At 43.4% G+C, this 13870-nt stretch overlaps 1 protein-coding gene across 3 annotated transcripts; it reads left to right on the top strand.

The window, feature by feature from the left end:
* The first annotated feature begins 5202 nt into the window (after positions 1-5202).
* proza (protein Z, vitamin K-dependent plasma glycoprotein a) lies at positions 5203-10941 on the top strand. Of its 3 annotated transcripts, none has more exons than XM_076752381.1 (9): positions 5203-5517; positions 6611-6739; positions 7325-7485; positions 7592-7616; positions 7690-7803; positions 7891-8025; positions 9259-9374; positions 9489-9606; positions 9942-10941. In XM_076752381.1, exons 2-9 carry the CDS (start codon positions 6661-6663, stop codon positions 10475-10477), a joined length of 1284 nt encoding a protein of 427 aa, XP_076608496.1. In that variant the 5' UTR covers positions 5203-5517; positions 6611-6660; the 3' UTR covers positions 10478-10941. The 3 variants fall into 3 exon arrangements, with proteins under 3 accessions (XP_076608496.1, XP_076608495.1, XP_076608494.1); XM_076752380.1 differs by having other exon boundaries at positions 5366-5517; positions 6611-6754; positions 9489-9589; positions 9928-10941; XM_076752379.1 differs by having other exon boundaries at positions 5366-5517; positions 6611-6754.
* The last annotated feature ends 2929 nt before the right edge of the window (positions 10942-13870 follow it).

Raw genomic sequence — 13870 nt, 5'->3', positions numbered from 1 at the left:
AGATGGAAGCAAATGCCAATTTCTGTGCTCTTTTAGATCCGACTGAGGGCAAATTACGTGCTGCATATCCAAAGCTGTTTAGAGTGTCAGAGTGCATCATTAAGAGGCGAATGGGGCAGAGCGGCATCATGTAAATTAAAGTTAAATTGGATTAGAAGCGAGGGACCAGCAAGATGAAGTGCAGAATCAGCTATCATAGAGGGCAAGCCAGGTTTACTTATTTATTAATGCTGTTAGAATTAATGTGTCAAGTTTTAAATTAATTTGAAATATTTAATGCATTTGAAAAATTTATGCAGTTAACACATGCTGTCACCAAATTTGCGATTTATTTATTTATGATGAGACTTAATCATTAAATTACATAATTATCCATTTATTTAAGCATTTTGATATTGAATTATGTATTTATTTAGCATACAATTATATGTTTTTTTTATTTATTCATTTATTTAAGCCTTCAATTAAATGATTATTTATGTACTTAAATATTAAGTTTTGACCATTGAAACCTTCCATATTTATGGAAGGTTTTAACGGAAAGGAAAGGAAAAATAAATTACATGATGGTATAATCCATTTCACTAATGGATACAGTATAGAAGACTTGTATTGTCCTATAAGGATGAAAAACTAACATAATACAGTAATGTAATAATGTAACATATAGATGAAGATGGATCAAACATAGCTAATCTTAAATATTTAATGTATTTTCTAAGTAAAATATTGAAAATAATTACTATTCCTCTGTACATTAAACATTTAGGATTAGGTATGTTTTATCTGCCTTTATCTATACGTAATTTTATCACATTACTGTATTCTTTGTTATCCATGGCTGTGAGCTTGAGAAAGGTAGGTTTGTTTTCTACTCCAGCCTGCCTGTAATGAGCCTCTGCACGTGGCCTGTGCAGCAGCATGGGCTTTTAGGAGTTGCTATATGTGCAGAGAGCAGACATGAGAGCAGCTTTGACATGAGTAAAGTGAAACATCATGTCCATTTAGAGAGCTGTCAGCTGTGTTTCTGCTCTCTCTGTGCCTCTTCAGCACAATCAAGGCCTACGCCACCTCTCCACAGGTCTGAGGAAACACAACCACACTCTGCTCTGCTGTCTGAGAGAGATACAGTACATCATTTAAAAGGTAGCACATGTGGCTGTGACACAGACCTGAGGGCAGACGAGATTAAAGAGTTTCACACAAAGAAAGAGAGAAAGAAGAGAGAGTTTTTTTGTGGGTGAGAATAACATGAGTCACTGAGCTTGTGGAAAGCAGTGGATCACAAAAGCGGATCAGGAGCATCTTAACACCTGCTTGCAGCTTCAATTACGGCATCTTGAGCCTCCTCTGCCCATCAGATGGAGAGCCCTGGATGAAAGGAAGAATTAATTACAGGAACTGTACAAGAGTGGCTGGCCTGCTTCTGTTGAATGCCACTTGAATCAGATGTAGGAAAGTGAAAGAAAAGAGGGAAGGCAGGCGAGAAGAGTGGAAAGAGGCAGTCGCGTGCTCTTAATTCTCCTTTGTGTGAACAAATGAGCTGCAGGGGACGTAGGGAGGGGAGCGCCGCGATTAAGTGTTAAATAAAACATGGCCAGCTGACATGAATTGATCACGGAGAAATGTGGGACAGAGGAAGGTGATTCTTCAAGAGTAGCTAGCATAACTGTGAAAGACCCCCACAGGGGTAGTGCCTGCCTGCTCTCCAGTACTTAATACAACATCATCATTGGTCCTTGTCACACAAATTCGATTACACCCAATCTTTGGCGCTTTGATATAGGCGTGATTGTGTTGTGTGGTGATTGTTGTTTGTAGTTGGATTCAATGTAGGACATACTGTACATGTGTGAGGGTATTTTTGATGTGAAGCTATATTGTGGCAAACCAAACCAGGGCAGGTGATGGTTTTTGTGTATTGTTAGTCCTGCAGTGTGCACATAACCCCACCTGACCTCATTTCTTCCTGTGGTGATGTATGTGTTTAGGATCAGTGGTAAGGACGGTCTGTGCAGGTCAGGTGTGTGTGTGTGTGTGTGTGTGTGTGTGTGTGTGTGTGTGTGTGTGTGTGTATGTGTGTGTGTGTGTTATTAATCCATTACATCATCATTACAGACATTGTCCAGGGACCTCACACTGTCACATCCTCACCAAACCGAACAATCACATGTGAACATGTTCAAACGTGCAAAACCAAACACGTGTCATCGCTTCAAATGCCACCAACATGTGCCATGTTCACATTTATGGTTGGTTATGAAGCAGAACAGAGCTGATACTGATCTTGCCCTTTATGTGTGTGATGCTTGCATATGAGAATCACTGAATATCTGGATGTGACACAGTAAAAATGACAACATATGGGAACAAAACTACAGTCAGGGCGACGGTTTGTAAGCCTGTGCTTCTGCTCAAATCCATTGCTAACTTCAGCATGCTGATGTGCACATTGACAACGCTTTTGTGCTTAGCAGGTATAATGTTTTCCTTGTTGTACCATCTTAGTGCATTAGTCAATTTATTTCCTCAGTCAAGCCTTAAGAAAGGTAGAGAAAATGAGGATGTGACATGAGTGCAGAACGGGAAACAAGATAGCAGTTTACAGCTGTGCTTTGAGCTAAATGCTTACTTGAAAGCACTTGCTAATTAGGACAAAACACAAAGTAGCCTACAGCTGAGGCTGATGGGAATATTATTAGTTGGGGTATTTGGTCATAAATTAGACCTGATGATGGTGCATGATGAAAAGCCACGTGCTCAACAACATCATTGCAATTCATCCTCTGGAGGTCATGAGTGCAAAATTTAATGGCAGTCCATCCAATAGTGGTGCTGCTAGCATGACTAACAAGTAAATAACACCAGTAATGAAAAGCAGAGGAGGTAAGATGCAAGGAGAATAATCAAGACTCCAACATGAAGGGAGTCCCGGGGATTACGTCTCCAGCCTGATATATCCATCAGAAAGTTGTCGAGTATCAGGTGGCATTAATTATAGATGCCTTCTGTGATGGCTGAGCTGTTTGTTAAGGGTTCCTGTAAAATTGTACCCTGGATTTGAAGAGGAACGGGTCAGCGAGGTCACACGTGAGCTCCGCTCCGCTCTTTCTTTCCTGCCCCCCTTCAAATTACAGCCGTCACGAGAGGAGAGGGAAGAAATGAGAGAGAGAAAAAGAGAGAGAGAGAGAGAGAGAGAGAGAGAGAGAGAGAGAAGGTGGGAGACAATATGAGAGGGGATGTTGAATAAAACATAACTGAGAGAAAGAGATGGATGACTGTGGGAGATATGCAGAGCTTTCCACCGCTGCTGTTTGCAAGCCAGCCTGTACAGTACATGCTCTGTCATACACGCCCACAGAGTCAACGTATTACATGCACATGTATGAACACATGCATGCACTCAACAACTCTGCATTTCACCTCAAACCACAATCACAAGGGAAATTATCACAAGCGTAATCATTTACACATCTTGCTGCAGCTCTGCAGGCCGGGGCAGGCTCTCCGCACCCCCGGGTGAGTCTCCCTGGACTGGGCAGTCCAGCTCCTGCCCCTGTCCAGCACCAGGGAACCAGCTGGTCCGAGCAGGCTCTTATAATACCTCTGTTATTAGACTTGGGAAATGGAGACGTTTAACACGGCTGCAGCTGAGACTAAAGCCCCACGGCCCTGTCTGCAAATTACATTGCTCTCACAAACAGTCCCACTGAAATAAGGCCACACAGGAGGATCTTTGGTTTTGGGAAGCATAGCCTCGATGACCCAGTTTCAGTGGCTCTTGTCTTTGTGCGTGTCATCGTTACCACAAAGTTTGACACTAAGTATGCAACAAGTCTGAATTAGTGGCTCATAACTCCTCCTGACTCCACTAAATGTTTCATTCATCTTGCAGCTTTCATTTTTGCTGTCGATATGAGTCGTAAGAATGTTCTTCGTTGTGCACTTTGGCAGAGACCTTGCCACGGCCTCTCTGTTCTCACTTTCTCAACAGTTTCTATCTAATCCTCCTGTCCACTTTGATTTTCACTCGTCTGCTTTAGCTGATTTGTGTAGAGCCCCAATCTGGTCGTTTGCTGTTTGCTGTTGTCTAGACTGATGTGTATTTGTTTGCAGTGAGGCTTCTCCTATTGATCACAGCAGATTGCATCCCATTTTGTTTGATCAAGTGTGCACATCAGAGGTGCTCCTGATTCTGATGGCACTGCTGAGCAGTGATGGTCCTAAATCTTTTTTTTAAATGCATGTGTGCGCCTGGGTGCATCATGTAGCGCTGCTTTTCTGGCCACATACGCGTTTACTTCTGCACAAATACACATATAGATGGTGAATGCAGACCACAGATTAGGAAGGAGGTTCCAGACTAATAATGCTCTCTTCCTGGTCCTTGAAGTAAACACTGTAAATATATGAAATATAGACAATGTTTGCGTTCGTCCCACGTTTCACCTTCGTTTATGCTTTGGACAGTGGAGGAAGAAGTATTCAGATCCTTTACATAAGTAACAGCACAAATACCAACAATACAGAGAGACTTTTCTTGTTTGTTTTTTTTTTGTCAAATGTTGGATAATCTTACCTTTTTGGGCCCCACACAGATGTTGTAATGAAGCCATCTGAGAGGTTTGTATATGATCCACCACTGACTTTGGACTTTATATCATCTTACTTTTAATTGACTCTGTTTTATTTTAGTATATGTATATTTTAATGTATTATGCGTATGTATACTCTGAATACTGAACTGAGCATCTTGGACATGTTCTTTGGGATGAGCAAAGCGCCATCTTATCTTATCTTATCTTATCTTGCAATGGTGAAAAGTAACTAAATACATTTACCCAAATACAGTACTTATGTACAACTTTTAGGTACTTTAGCATTTCCATTTTATGCTACTGTATAACTCTACCTCACTGCATTTAAAAGGACAATATCATACTTTTTACTCTGGTGCATGCATTTAATAGGTTTAATAACTTTAATAACTAATAACTAACATGATACAAATTATTCTGAAACGGGCAATCCTGAGTCCATAATCCATAATGAGTACATTGACTTTTGGTGCTTTAAGTATATTTTGATGCTGATACTTGTACATTTTTACCAATATTGAATGCATGACTTGCATTTATATGGTATTGTTAATTTTAAGTACAAATTCTGAGTACTTTCTTGTTGGTTTCCCCTCTCTTTGAGCCTGGGATTTTTACTAAACAGCTCTTTAAACTCAACTTGCAGCAGTCTTGCAGGCTGTGTGAGACTGACCCTGCAGGGAAACACCCTCTCCTGCACAGTGACAGCCAGCTCTGTGTTACGGCGCCCCCCACCGGCTTTTCTCTGTCATTACACGCAGCACAGGCGGTAAACATTGAGAGGTGGGTGGATGGGTGGGTGAGTACGCTCGGATGTGGTCATCATCCGTTATCTTGGATCGATAGGCCCGATCCGTCCGGGAGGCTGCGGTGCGTTTGAGGACCAGGCCGGAGCGGAACCGTCATCCTGTCCGGAGCGGTAGGTACCGACTGTTGTTATTTTGTACACAGACCCACGTTGGTCTGCAGGACCCCCGCTTTGAAAACAGAGACGGCTTTCGGATTGTTTTAATGGCTTCTGGATGTGTAACAGTATAGCAGCATCCGGATAACTCGTGCTGCACGCAGGATGCCTTACAGTTGTTGTGGATCTTTGTTTTGTAGCATCAGATGAGCTAATGCTACCTGGCTGGTGAAAGCTGCACAGACAGGAAGCGCAGGCTCTCTAACCTGAAAATAAACACACTGTGCTCTGAGCTGATGGAAACCTACATCAGATTATACAAGAGGCCTTCAGGGTGTGTGTGCATTGTGCATGCATGTTGTTTACAAGGCCGACCAATATGGCAGCAATGGGCTGCTGCAGAAAAACTGCACAGTCACCGATGATGTATGAGGTCATTTACTGGATCCTCATAAATGATCTAACAGACAAAACATAATAATGATAATAATAATACGGATTCAATCACATTTGCGACCTGGTATTACATGTAATTGGGACTGGGAGGTGTGAATTAACTTTCCAAAGCACATAGAAAATAGTTTTATAAATTAGTTTTATCATATCATTATTGATCCGAAAATGCCAAATCACAAGCGGAATGATCAAACTGCTCTTGACGTTTGAACTGCATAGCCATATTACATATATCAAAGCATGAAACATACAGATAAACACCATGTTAAGACAACAACAACAAATAAAAACCACGTTTATTTTGATCATTGAGAGACTTCTATTAAATACTGCAGAAGCTAAAACATGGCTGCACGCTTTGGGAAATGACGGGCCCTGACACAAAGTGTAAGCAGAGAGTAATTATTTAGCTAATGAGCCCTTAAATCTTTAATGGACAATTAATTATCGGATTCCTTCCTTTAATCCATCAGTTATCAGACTGTTTCTCAGTATGATTGTCTTTGCTAATGAATGTTTTTTTAATGACCAAACCATATTTGTGAATTTTATTGTGGTGCCATAGATGCGTGAGGCAACTGCTGCCAAAAAGAAACAATAGCATTTCACTGTCTTTTTTTTTAATCATCATGTCTGTCATCTGCTTGTCTAGTTCACGATCCATCACCGAAAACTTGAGTCAGACCTCTCTTCAGTGTCACCATGCACTCCTCGGCCACATGTGCCGCTCTGCTGTGTCTGCTGGCGGGCGCTGTGTCCGCCGTCCACACCTCCCAGTCAGGTGAGAGGGCCGGAGGTCAGAGTCTGTCCTCTGCATGAGAAAGGAAGAAAGCACCGAGTGGATGCTGTGTGTTTAAGAGCTGCAGCGTTTATCAAAAAGGAGCTTTAGTCTCACTGGAGGAGATGCTGCATAGTTAGTTTAGCTTAGCTCTGTTCATTGGTTCCAGTTTTGTATCTTCTGCTCTATTTTAAGGCAGGATCATACAGCCTGTCCTATGTTATTGGATAAGAAAGATTAGATTATGTTCATGATGATTACCGCCCTGTTTATTTATTCATCATTCAGACATAATTAATTTTCCATTTAATTGTTGGTTTGTAAAACGTCACTATTTTGCAAACACTCCAAAACAAAACAAAAAGAAAAGCATCAAAGACTCACATTTGAGAAGCTGGAAATAGAGAATTCAGGGCATTTTTGCTTGAAAGGCAACTTCCCACTCATAAAAATATTTACCTTTTTTTCCTGTCAGTCAACTACTTGATAAGTAACAAAATAAAAAGACTAATAATAAAAAGACTGAAGTGTGTAGTAGTAGTTGAAGTGTTGTGGATGAACCAGCTGACACGTGAACTGTTCCTCTAGTGTTCTTGGACAAGCAGCAGGCGAGCTCGCTGATCACCCGTCAGAAGAGGAACACTGACGGCAGTAGCTCAGCTCCGGCTTCCAGCCTGGAGCAGATTTGCATGGAGAAAGTGTGCACCTACGAGCAGGCCAGAGGTTTCTTCCAGGACTCGTACCGCACGGTGAGCTCCAGCATTGCACTGTTAACTCTAACCTCCTGAGTGGCTCCTCTTTCATTTCGCTCTGCAGCTTTAGCCGAGCACTTATCCTGCATATGTTTTTTTGCAGGATATCTTCTGGGCTGTCTATGTTGGTAAGTGCTTTATAAAATGATCGTCCATTAGTAGCACATTACATGTACTCATAGATTTGCTGTCTGTGTTTAGATGGAGACCAGTGTGCAGAGAAGCCCTGCAGAAATGGAGCCATGTGTTCGGACAGCGTGGGAGGCTACGACTGCGTCTGCAAGTCGGGTTTCACAGGGGTGCACTGTGAAAACGGTGAGGAGCAGATGTCGCCATTATTATTGTCCCATTTGGTGTGTGTTTGGAGTGCTACAGCCTTGCCTTTCTGTTTCCACGATGCAGACGTGACTCTGTGCACCCTGGAAAAGAACAAGGGCTGCTCCCAGTTCTGTAAACCAGGCTACACGTCGTACGAGTGCTCCTGCGCGCAAGGATGGAAGCTCAGCCGCTCGGACAGGAACAAGTGTGAGCCTGCAGGTGCGTCTGTTTGTTCTTTTCCTGCTGCAACATACATGTCTGCTCTGTAAATCACATCATTTGTTCTCATTGGCGAATAAAACACAAACAACAATGGGAGAAATTTATAATTTCGATGTAATGACAGCAACTATTATTTGCATTAAATTAGCCTTTTTTTTTTCAGAACAACAACCCACATTAGCTTTCCTGCGAAAGTCTCCTTCTTAACAAACTTACAAATGGAAGTTAGCTTGCACCTTAGCTCGCCCAGCTAAGCCCAGCCCCAGTTGGTGCCTCTCATTTATTAGCATACATTCAAGTCACAGAGGGTAACCATCAGTTTCTCTAAAAGACAATTAACGGGTGATGTTTGAAACCACAGACGGCTGTTTAAAAACAAATTACAGCTGTTCTGACTTACTTCCAGAATCCCTGAAGACTTCTCTGAATATGGGGATGAAAAATACTCCATCTGCTGAAAGATAAAAAAGATTTTGAACCAGTTTTCCAAGTTTTGACTCTGCATTAAAACAAACCTGCATAGGGAACACCGTGGAAACTTGGTAAACAGGTTAAAAATCTTTTTTGTGGTGGATAGAAGAGCCTTTGAGGATCCTGAATATACTGTCAGAACAGCGGTAATTGTTTTTCACACATCGTTGGTTAATTATTTTTCAGAGAAACTGATGCTAACCTCTGTGACCCCAATGTATGCTACACCAAACAAACTTGCACTGGGGAAAAGTGCAACTCTGACATCACTTTTCAGGCTAATTAGCTGCTCAGCTGCAGCACAATAAACATTCCCTGCAAATGTTACTGTGCTCTGTACAGATGCCATTTGGTCTCTCGCTGTTGATAAAAACCGTCTGCGTATGGCTTGCAAGATGCTACGCCAGCCACTGCAGGTCTTGCGCTGAAGTCTGTTCCCCCTTTGAATTTAAATGACGTTCCCACGTTGCACCCCCTCCGTGGTTGGAGTTGGGGCAAAGGTTAGGGTATTGTTAGGCGTAGCAGAGAGGACTGTTGGGGTGAGGTTAAGCGTCTCAGAAGACAACTAGTTGGGGTCGGGCATAAGGAGTGGTTCAGATGTAGGTAAGGAGAAACACTCAGCTCAGCCTGCCAGCTGCTGTCAGTCAGACACAGACACGCCCTCCAGCCGGCTGAGACGAAACAGAGCTTTTCTGATTAACAACACACTTGAGAAATAATTCAGTGACAGAAAGCAATCATCTCATGTTCTTCTCTCAGTCACGTTCCCCTGCGGTAAGGTGAACAGTCTGACACGGTGGAACGACAGACTGGCCAGCAATGTGCGCAGCAACTTTGAAGGCCTCAGCTGTAGCTCTTCAGAGTGTCCCTGGCAGGTGGGAGCGCATGCACTCAAACCGTGACACATTACAGGTCACGACAAAGTGTTTCTTCCCTTTACGTCGGTATTGCTGTAAATCATGTCGCTGGGCGCATCATGTTGTTCGCAGGCTCTCCTGAAGAGTTCACAGTCCACAGGTTTCTGCAGCGGCGTCATTCTGAAGGAGAACCTGGTCTTGACTTCAGCAATGTGTGCCAGCAAATACGACACCTTCCAGGTGTCTGTTGGTGAGTAGATAAAACACCTGTGCCACCACTACTGCTAACACAATGTAAAAGAAAAGACATTTAATGACAGTTAGATCTGCACTTTCTCATATATTCAGTTTACTATCACATACCATCAGTCACAGATCAGATTCAAATCATCACATTTGAGAGGCTGCAGCAAGAAAGTGTTTGGCAATGACTGAAATGATTATTCAATTATGAAAGTAGTTGGAGAGTGATTTTTGTCAATGAACTTATCGACTAATGATTGCAGCTGTGCATGTTAGTATGTGAGCATGATCTAGAGAAGCACCATCATGTTGTATGTCTTCTCTTTACCTGCACCTCCTCAGGCAAGCGCAGCACCAGCTATGACGCTGGAGAGCAGACGCTGTCTGTAAAAGTAGTTCACGAGCACCCGCGCTACGTGGCAGGTCGCGCTGAAAACGACCTGGCTGTGATTGAGCTCCACGACCGCATCATTTTTAAGAAAGACGTGATTGCTGCCTGTCTGCCAGAAAGAGACTTCGCAGAGAGCGTCCTGATGTCGGGGGAGTTGCCAGCAATCGTCACTGGCTGGAAAGAACCCAGTCAGGGATCTTCTTTCCAGGACTCGCTCACCCTTAACCAACTGGCCTACAAAGGCCTCCCTCAGTGTGTGGAGACTTACCCCAATCTGATGACCAATAAAATGGGATGCACCACTCCGCGAACCAATGCCGACTGCTCCATGAGCTCCGGCAGCCCCCTGCTCACCCTGTACAGGGATGTGTTCTTCCTCACTGGGGTGGTCAGCCGGCCAGCAGAGGCCGACTGCACCAAAGGGTACATCTTCCAGAAAGTGTCCCGCTACCTTGGCTGGCTGCGGCCGCTCATGGGTTCACGTTAGATTGGGGAGTCAGGGAGAACGTGGAGGTTACTGGTTATGGAAAATATTGGAAAATGCAGGTGAATAACTCCTAAACACAGGGAATTAGAGTTTCATTGTGCACTTGTTGCTCAGCCTGTTCATTTGTTTTGTCTTTTAATAATACCCATCTCTTATAATGTAAAAACTATCTTAACAGCCATATAGTCATATAATGTGTATCTCTGTGGACTTCCCCATCTGTCCACACGGTGGAGCTCTGTTAACATGAACAGAGAAGCACTTCCTGTATGCACCCACCAAACCAGAGGGTCAGAAGCAGATAGAGATGCAGTGAATTATTCAGCATGAGTTTTGTGATGTGGACATACCTCTAATAACCTTTAAGTGAAGTTATCTTTAGCGACTGCTGTACTGGTGGACATGCACCTTGTAACACTCCAAATAATCACTGTTCTATCAATGTAATAAACTCTAATACCACACCTGATGTCAGTTCTGTTATTGTTTTAGCATGAAGTGTATTCTGGAAAAACAGAAGTTTCCCGGAAATTTGAAATCTCATCAAATATAAAGGAGTTTATTTTTAAATTTTACATTGGGGGGTAAGCTCCTTGAGATGGCTCAGTCGTGTTTTTCAATGGTTTATAGACATGAAAAGATGGGCATTCGCAGACAGTAAATATGTTATAAAGTACAGCAAAATCAAGATAATCAAAAATAATGTTATAAAACAAACATGATCGTCTCCAGTCCCACGTACACCCACGACATTACTATCATCATCAGCATGAAACTACGAAGATATGTGATATGAGTACACAGCTGCCATAATAAGTAAAATCATGTTAATGATGGAAAATGAAACCAGTGAGCTTCAAAAGGTAAAGAAAAGTCTATAGTACTTTGACCCAATTCTTATATTAGTGTGTTAATGTTGGCTAATTAGCACTAAACACAAAGTATAGCTGAGACTCATGGGAATGTTGTTAGTTTTGCACAAATTTTCATTTTGGACAAATGAAAGTTTTGATGGATGATAACATGAAGCTGTGTACCAATTTTCACTGCAATCCATCCAATAGCTGTTGACAGTTTTCTCTAAAACACAAAAGTCAACCTCATGGCGTCACGACAGAAAAAGTCACCAAAGTCAGTATGATTCATCCTCTGGGGAACATGTATGTCTGTACAAAATGTCACGACAATCCCTCCAATAGGTGAGACCTGGCACATCAGGGCCATGCTGGTAGCATGAATAAAAACAGTAATGACACAAAAGGGTAAATAAAACCTAAACCAGCAACATGCACAGTTGAAACAAGCCAAAGGATCCAAGTCATGTGAAGAAGTTTAATGGTGACTAAAGGCTATAATACCGATCATAGCAAAGAGGAAAGCATCAAATCTGCAGTTGTGATGCACGTGGAAATGACAAGAACGCAGCTCTGACCGTCTGTCTCAACAAGTCGTATATTCCCTTTTTGTCCACAGACCATATTAGCTTGCCCTTGCTGTCGCATACCCCCGTGTTGTCTGGCAACATTTTCCCACAGACACTCGCCCTCTGCAGTCTTCTCACAGCCTCCCTGGTGAACAAGGCCAGGACCATGTCGTGCAGCGGGAGAAAAGAAGAGGCAGAAGAATGGCCAAGAGAGAGAGAGTAAGAGACGCCACCTAACAAAAAACCTGGCCTGCCACTTTTGATCGGGCGCTTGAAAAGGACAGCCCTGAAAGCTGGGGCCCACGTTGGCTGTTGCCATGGTTCTCACCTAGGAGATGGCTCCTTGCTCCCAAAAATGGCTCTGCTCCTTTACTGGGCCATCCAGTGGAGATTAATTTGAGTGGAGCTCCTTCCTTCCTGAGTCTGGTCCTGCTCTCTGGTCCTGCCAGCTCCATTTATATGCTCGAGCTTACATATACACAGAGGCGCACAAAAACACACAGCGAGCAGCTAAACTTAGACTCTGAGCTGCTGAGTTCAGGCTGCGTTTAAGTCCTGTTCAATGCATCACTTAGATATCAAACAGCTGTTGCATCATTTTTTTTTTTTCACTCTTTGAATCAAATCTAAAATCTGAGCAAATGGGGAGACGAGGACGTGACGTGAATGCAGAGAGGGGGAAAATAGCAGGAGATGGGAAAAGGGGGCCGAGAGGGATATTTTTGACAGGCTGAGAAAGCAAAGAGCCGAGATGAAGAGCAGGAAAATAGTTAATGGATGAAGAGCAGGGACAGACCAAGAGACCTGGGATTTGCAATGTTGACGCAGAAAAGAAGTCAGTCGTAGCGTGGACGCATTGATGGACATGCAGTTTATTAGACATGAATGAAAAGGCCTCAGAGAGAAACATTAGCAAGGCCGTTGCTGATGGAGGGAAGTGCAAGCACTCAATGCCAAAGCTTTCACTCTAAACAAATCAAATGTTAATATTGCTGGACAAGATTTCTACAAAGCATTGATGGAGTTGAATTGTACCACGATGAGTCAGACATGTGGGTACATCTGGCCAGTGTCCTACTGAATCAATAATCCTTTACTCTCCCCAAACCCAGAAAATAGTTGCACGCTGTGAGTGCAAATCCCTGAGTGTGTGTGTGTGTGTGTGTGTGTGTACGTATGCATAACATAGATGTGCTTATTTGTGTCTTTTGAGTCTGGGGGGGGGGGGGGGGGGGGGGGACATCAAATGACAGACTTTGGGTGGGATTATCTGTCTGTGTGGTGTCTGATTCCACAGGGGGTTGGCAGTATGTCTGAGCATTGAAGGCAGATTGACTGAGTTAAAGTCTCGTGCCATGTGTGTAATGAGCGCTCCGCTATCTGTGAAGGCATGCCTATGATCTTGTCCAATAATCCCCCTTCCCAAAATCCATGTCCCCAATCTTTCCCTGGGACTCCACAGACACGGGGGGCTTCTGCAGTGAGACTGGGTGGCAAAGCTTCTCCCGTTCCCCCCCGTCCCCACTCTACCCCACCCCGTCTCAAACTCTGCCCCATGCCAGACACAGCAGCTTCCACTTGGTTGGGTAATTGTGCAGGAGGGTGGAGGTAACGCAGGACCTCGAGAGGTTAGGCGTTGGACTGCGATGAAGTGGCTGGAGGAGAAAGAGAGAGACAGGCGGACTTTTATATAACTCAGCTGCGGTCTCATTTCTGCCTCATCTTAGCAGGCAAACAAGCCTAAGAGTCTAAGCTCATCTGTGAGGTGTTTCTCACTAAGATAACATGGTGACAACGTTAGCATGTTGATGTTTAGCAGGTATAACATTTGTCCTTTTGCACCGTCTTAGCTCAGATGTATTAGAATGCTAGTACGAATGCAGCCATGTTGGAACACCAAGAGGTTTTTCTGTTATTTCCATTCTGCTGACATTGCATTAAGCAGCATAAACACAAAGAACAGTGAGGCC

The sequence above is a fragment of the Chaetodon auriga genome, chromosome 16 (genome assembly GCF_051107435.1).
Source record: "Chaetodon auriga isolate fChaAug3 chromosome 16, fChaAug3.hap1, whole genome shotgun sequence".
NCBI classification, from domain to species: Eukaryota; Metazoa; Chordata; class Actinopteri; order Chaetodontiformes; family Chaetodontidae; genus Chaetodon; species Chaetodon auriga.
The sequence above is the reverse complement of the archived record's forward strand: the minus strand, read 5'-3'. Positions and strand labels throughout refer to the sequence as shown.

Excerpts from the sequence above, each read along its gene's own strand:
- proza (XM_076752379.1), top strand. The coding sequence starts at position 6,661 with ATGCACTCCTCGGCCACATGTGCCGCTCTGCTGTGTCTGCTGGCGGGC. Across the intron at positions 6,755-7,324 it reads GTCAGGTGAGAGGGCCGGAG|TGTTCTTGGACAAGCAGCAG; the intron begins GTCAGAGTCTGT and ends CTGTTCCTCTAG. Across the intron at positions 9,375-9,488 it reads CTTCAGAGTGTCCCTGGCAG|GCTCTCCTGAAGAGTTCACA; the intron begins GTGGGAGCGCAT and ends TGTTGTTCGCAG.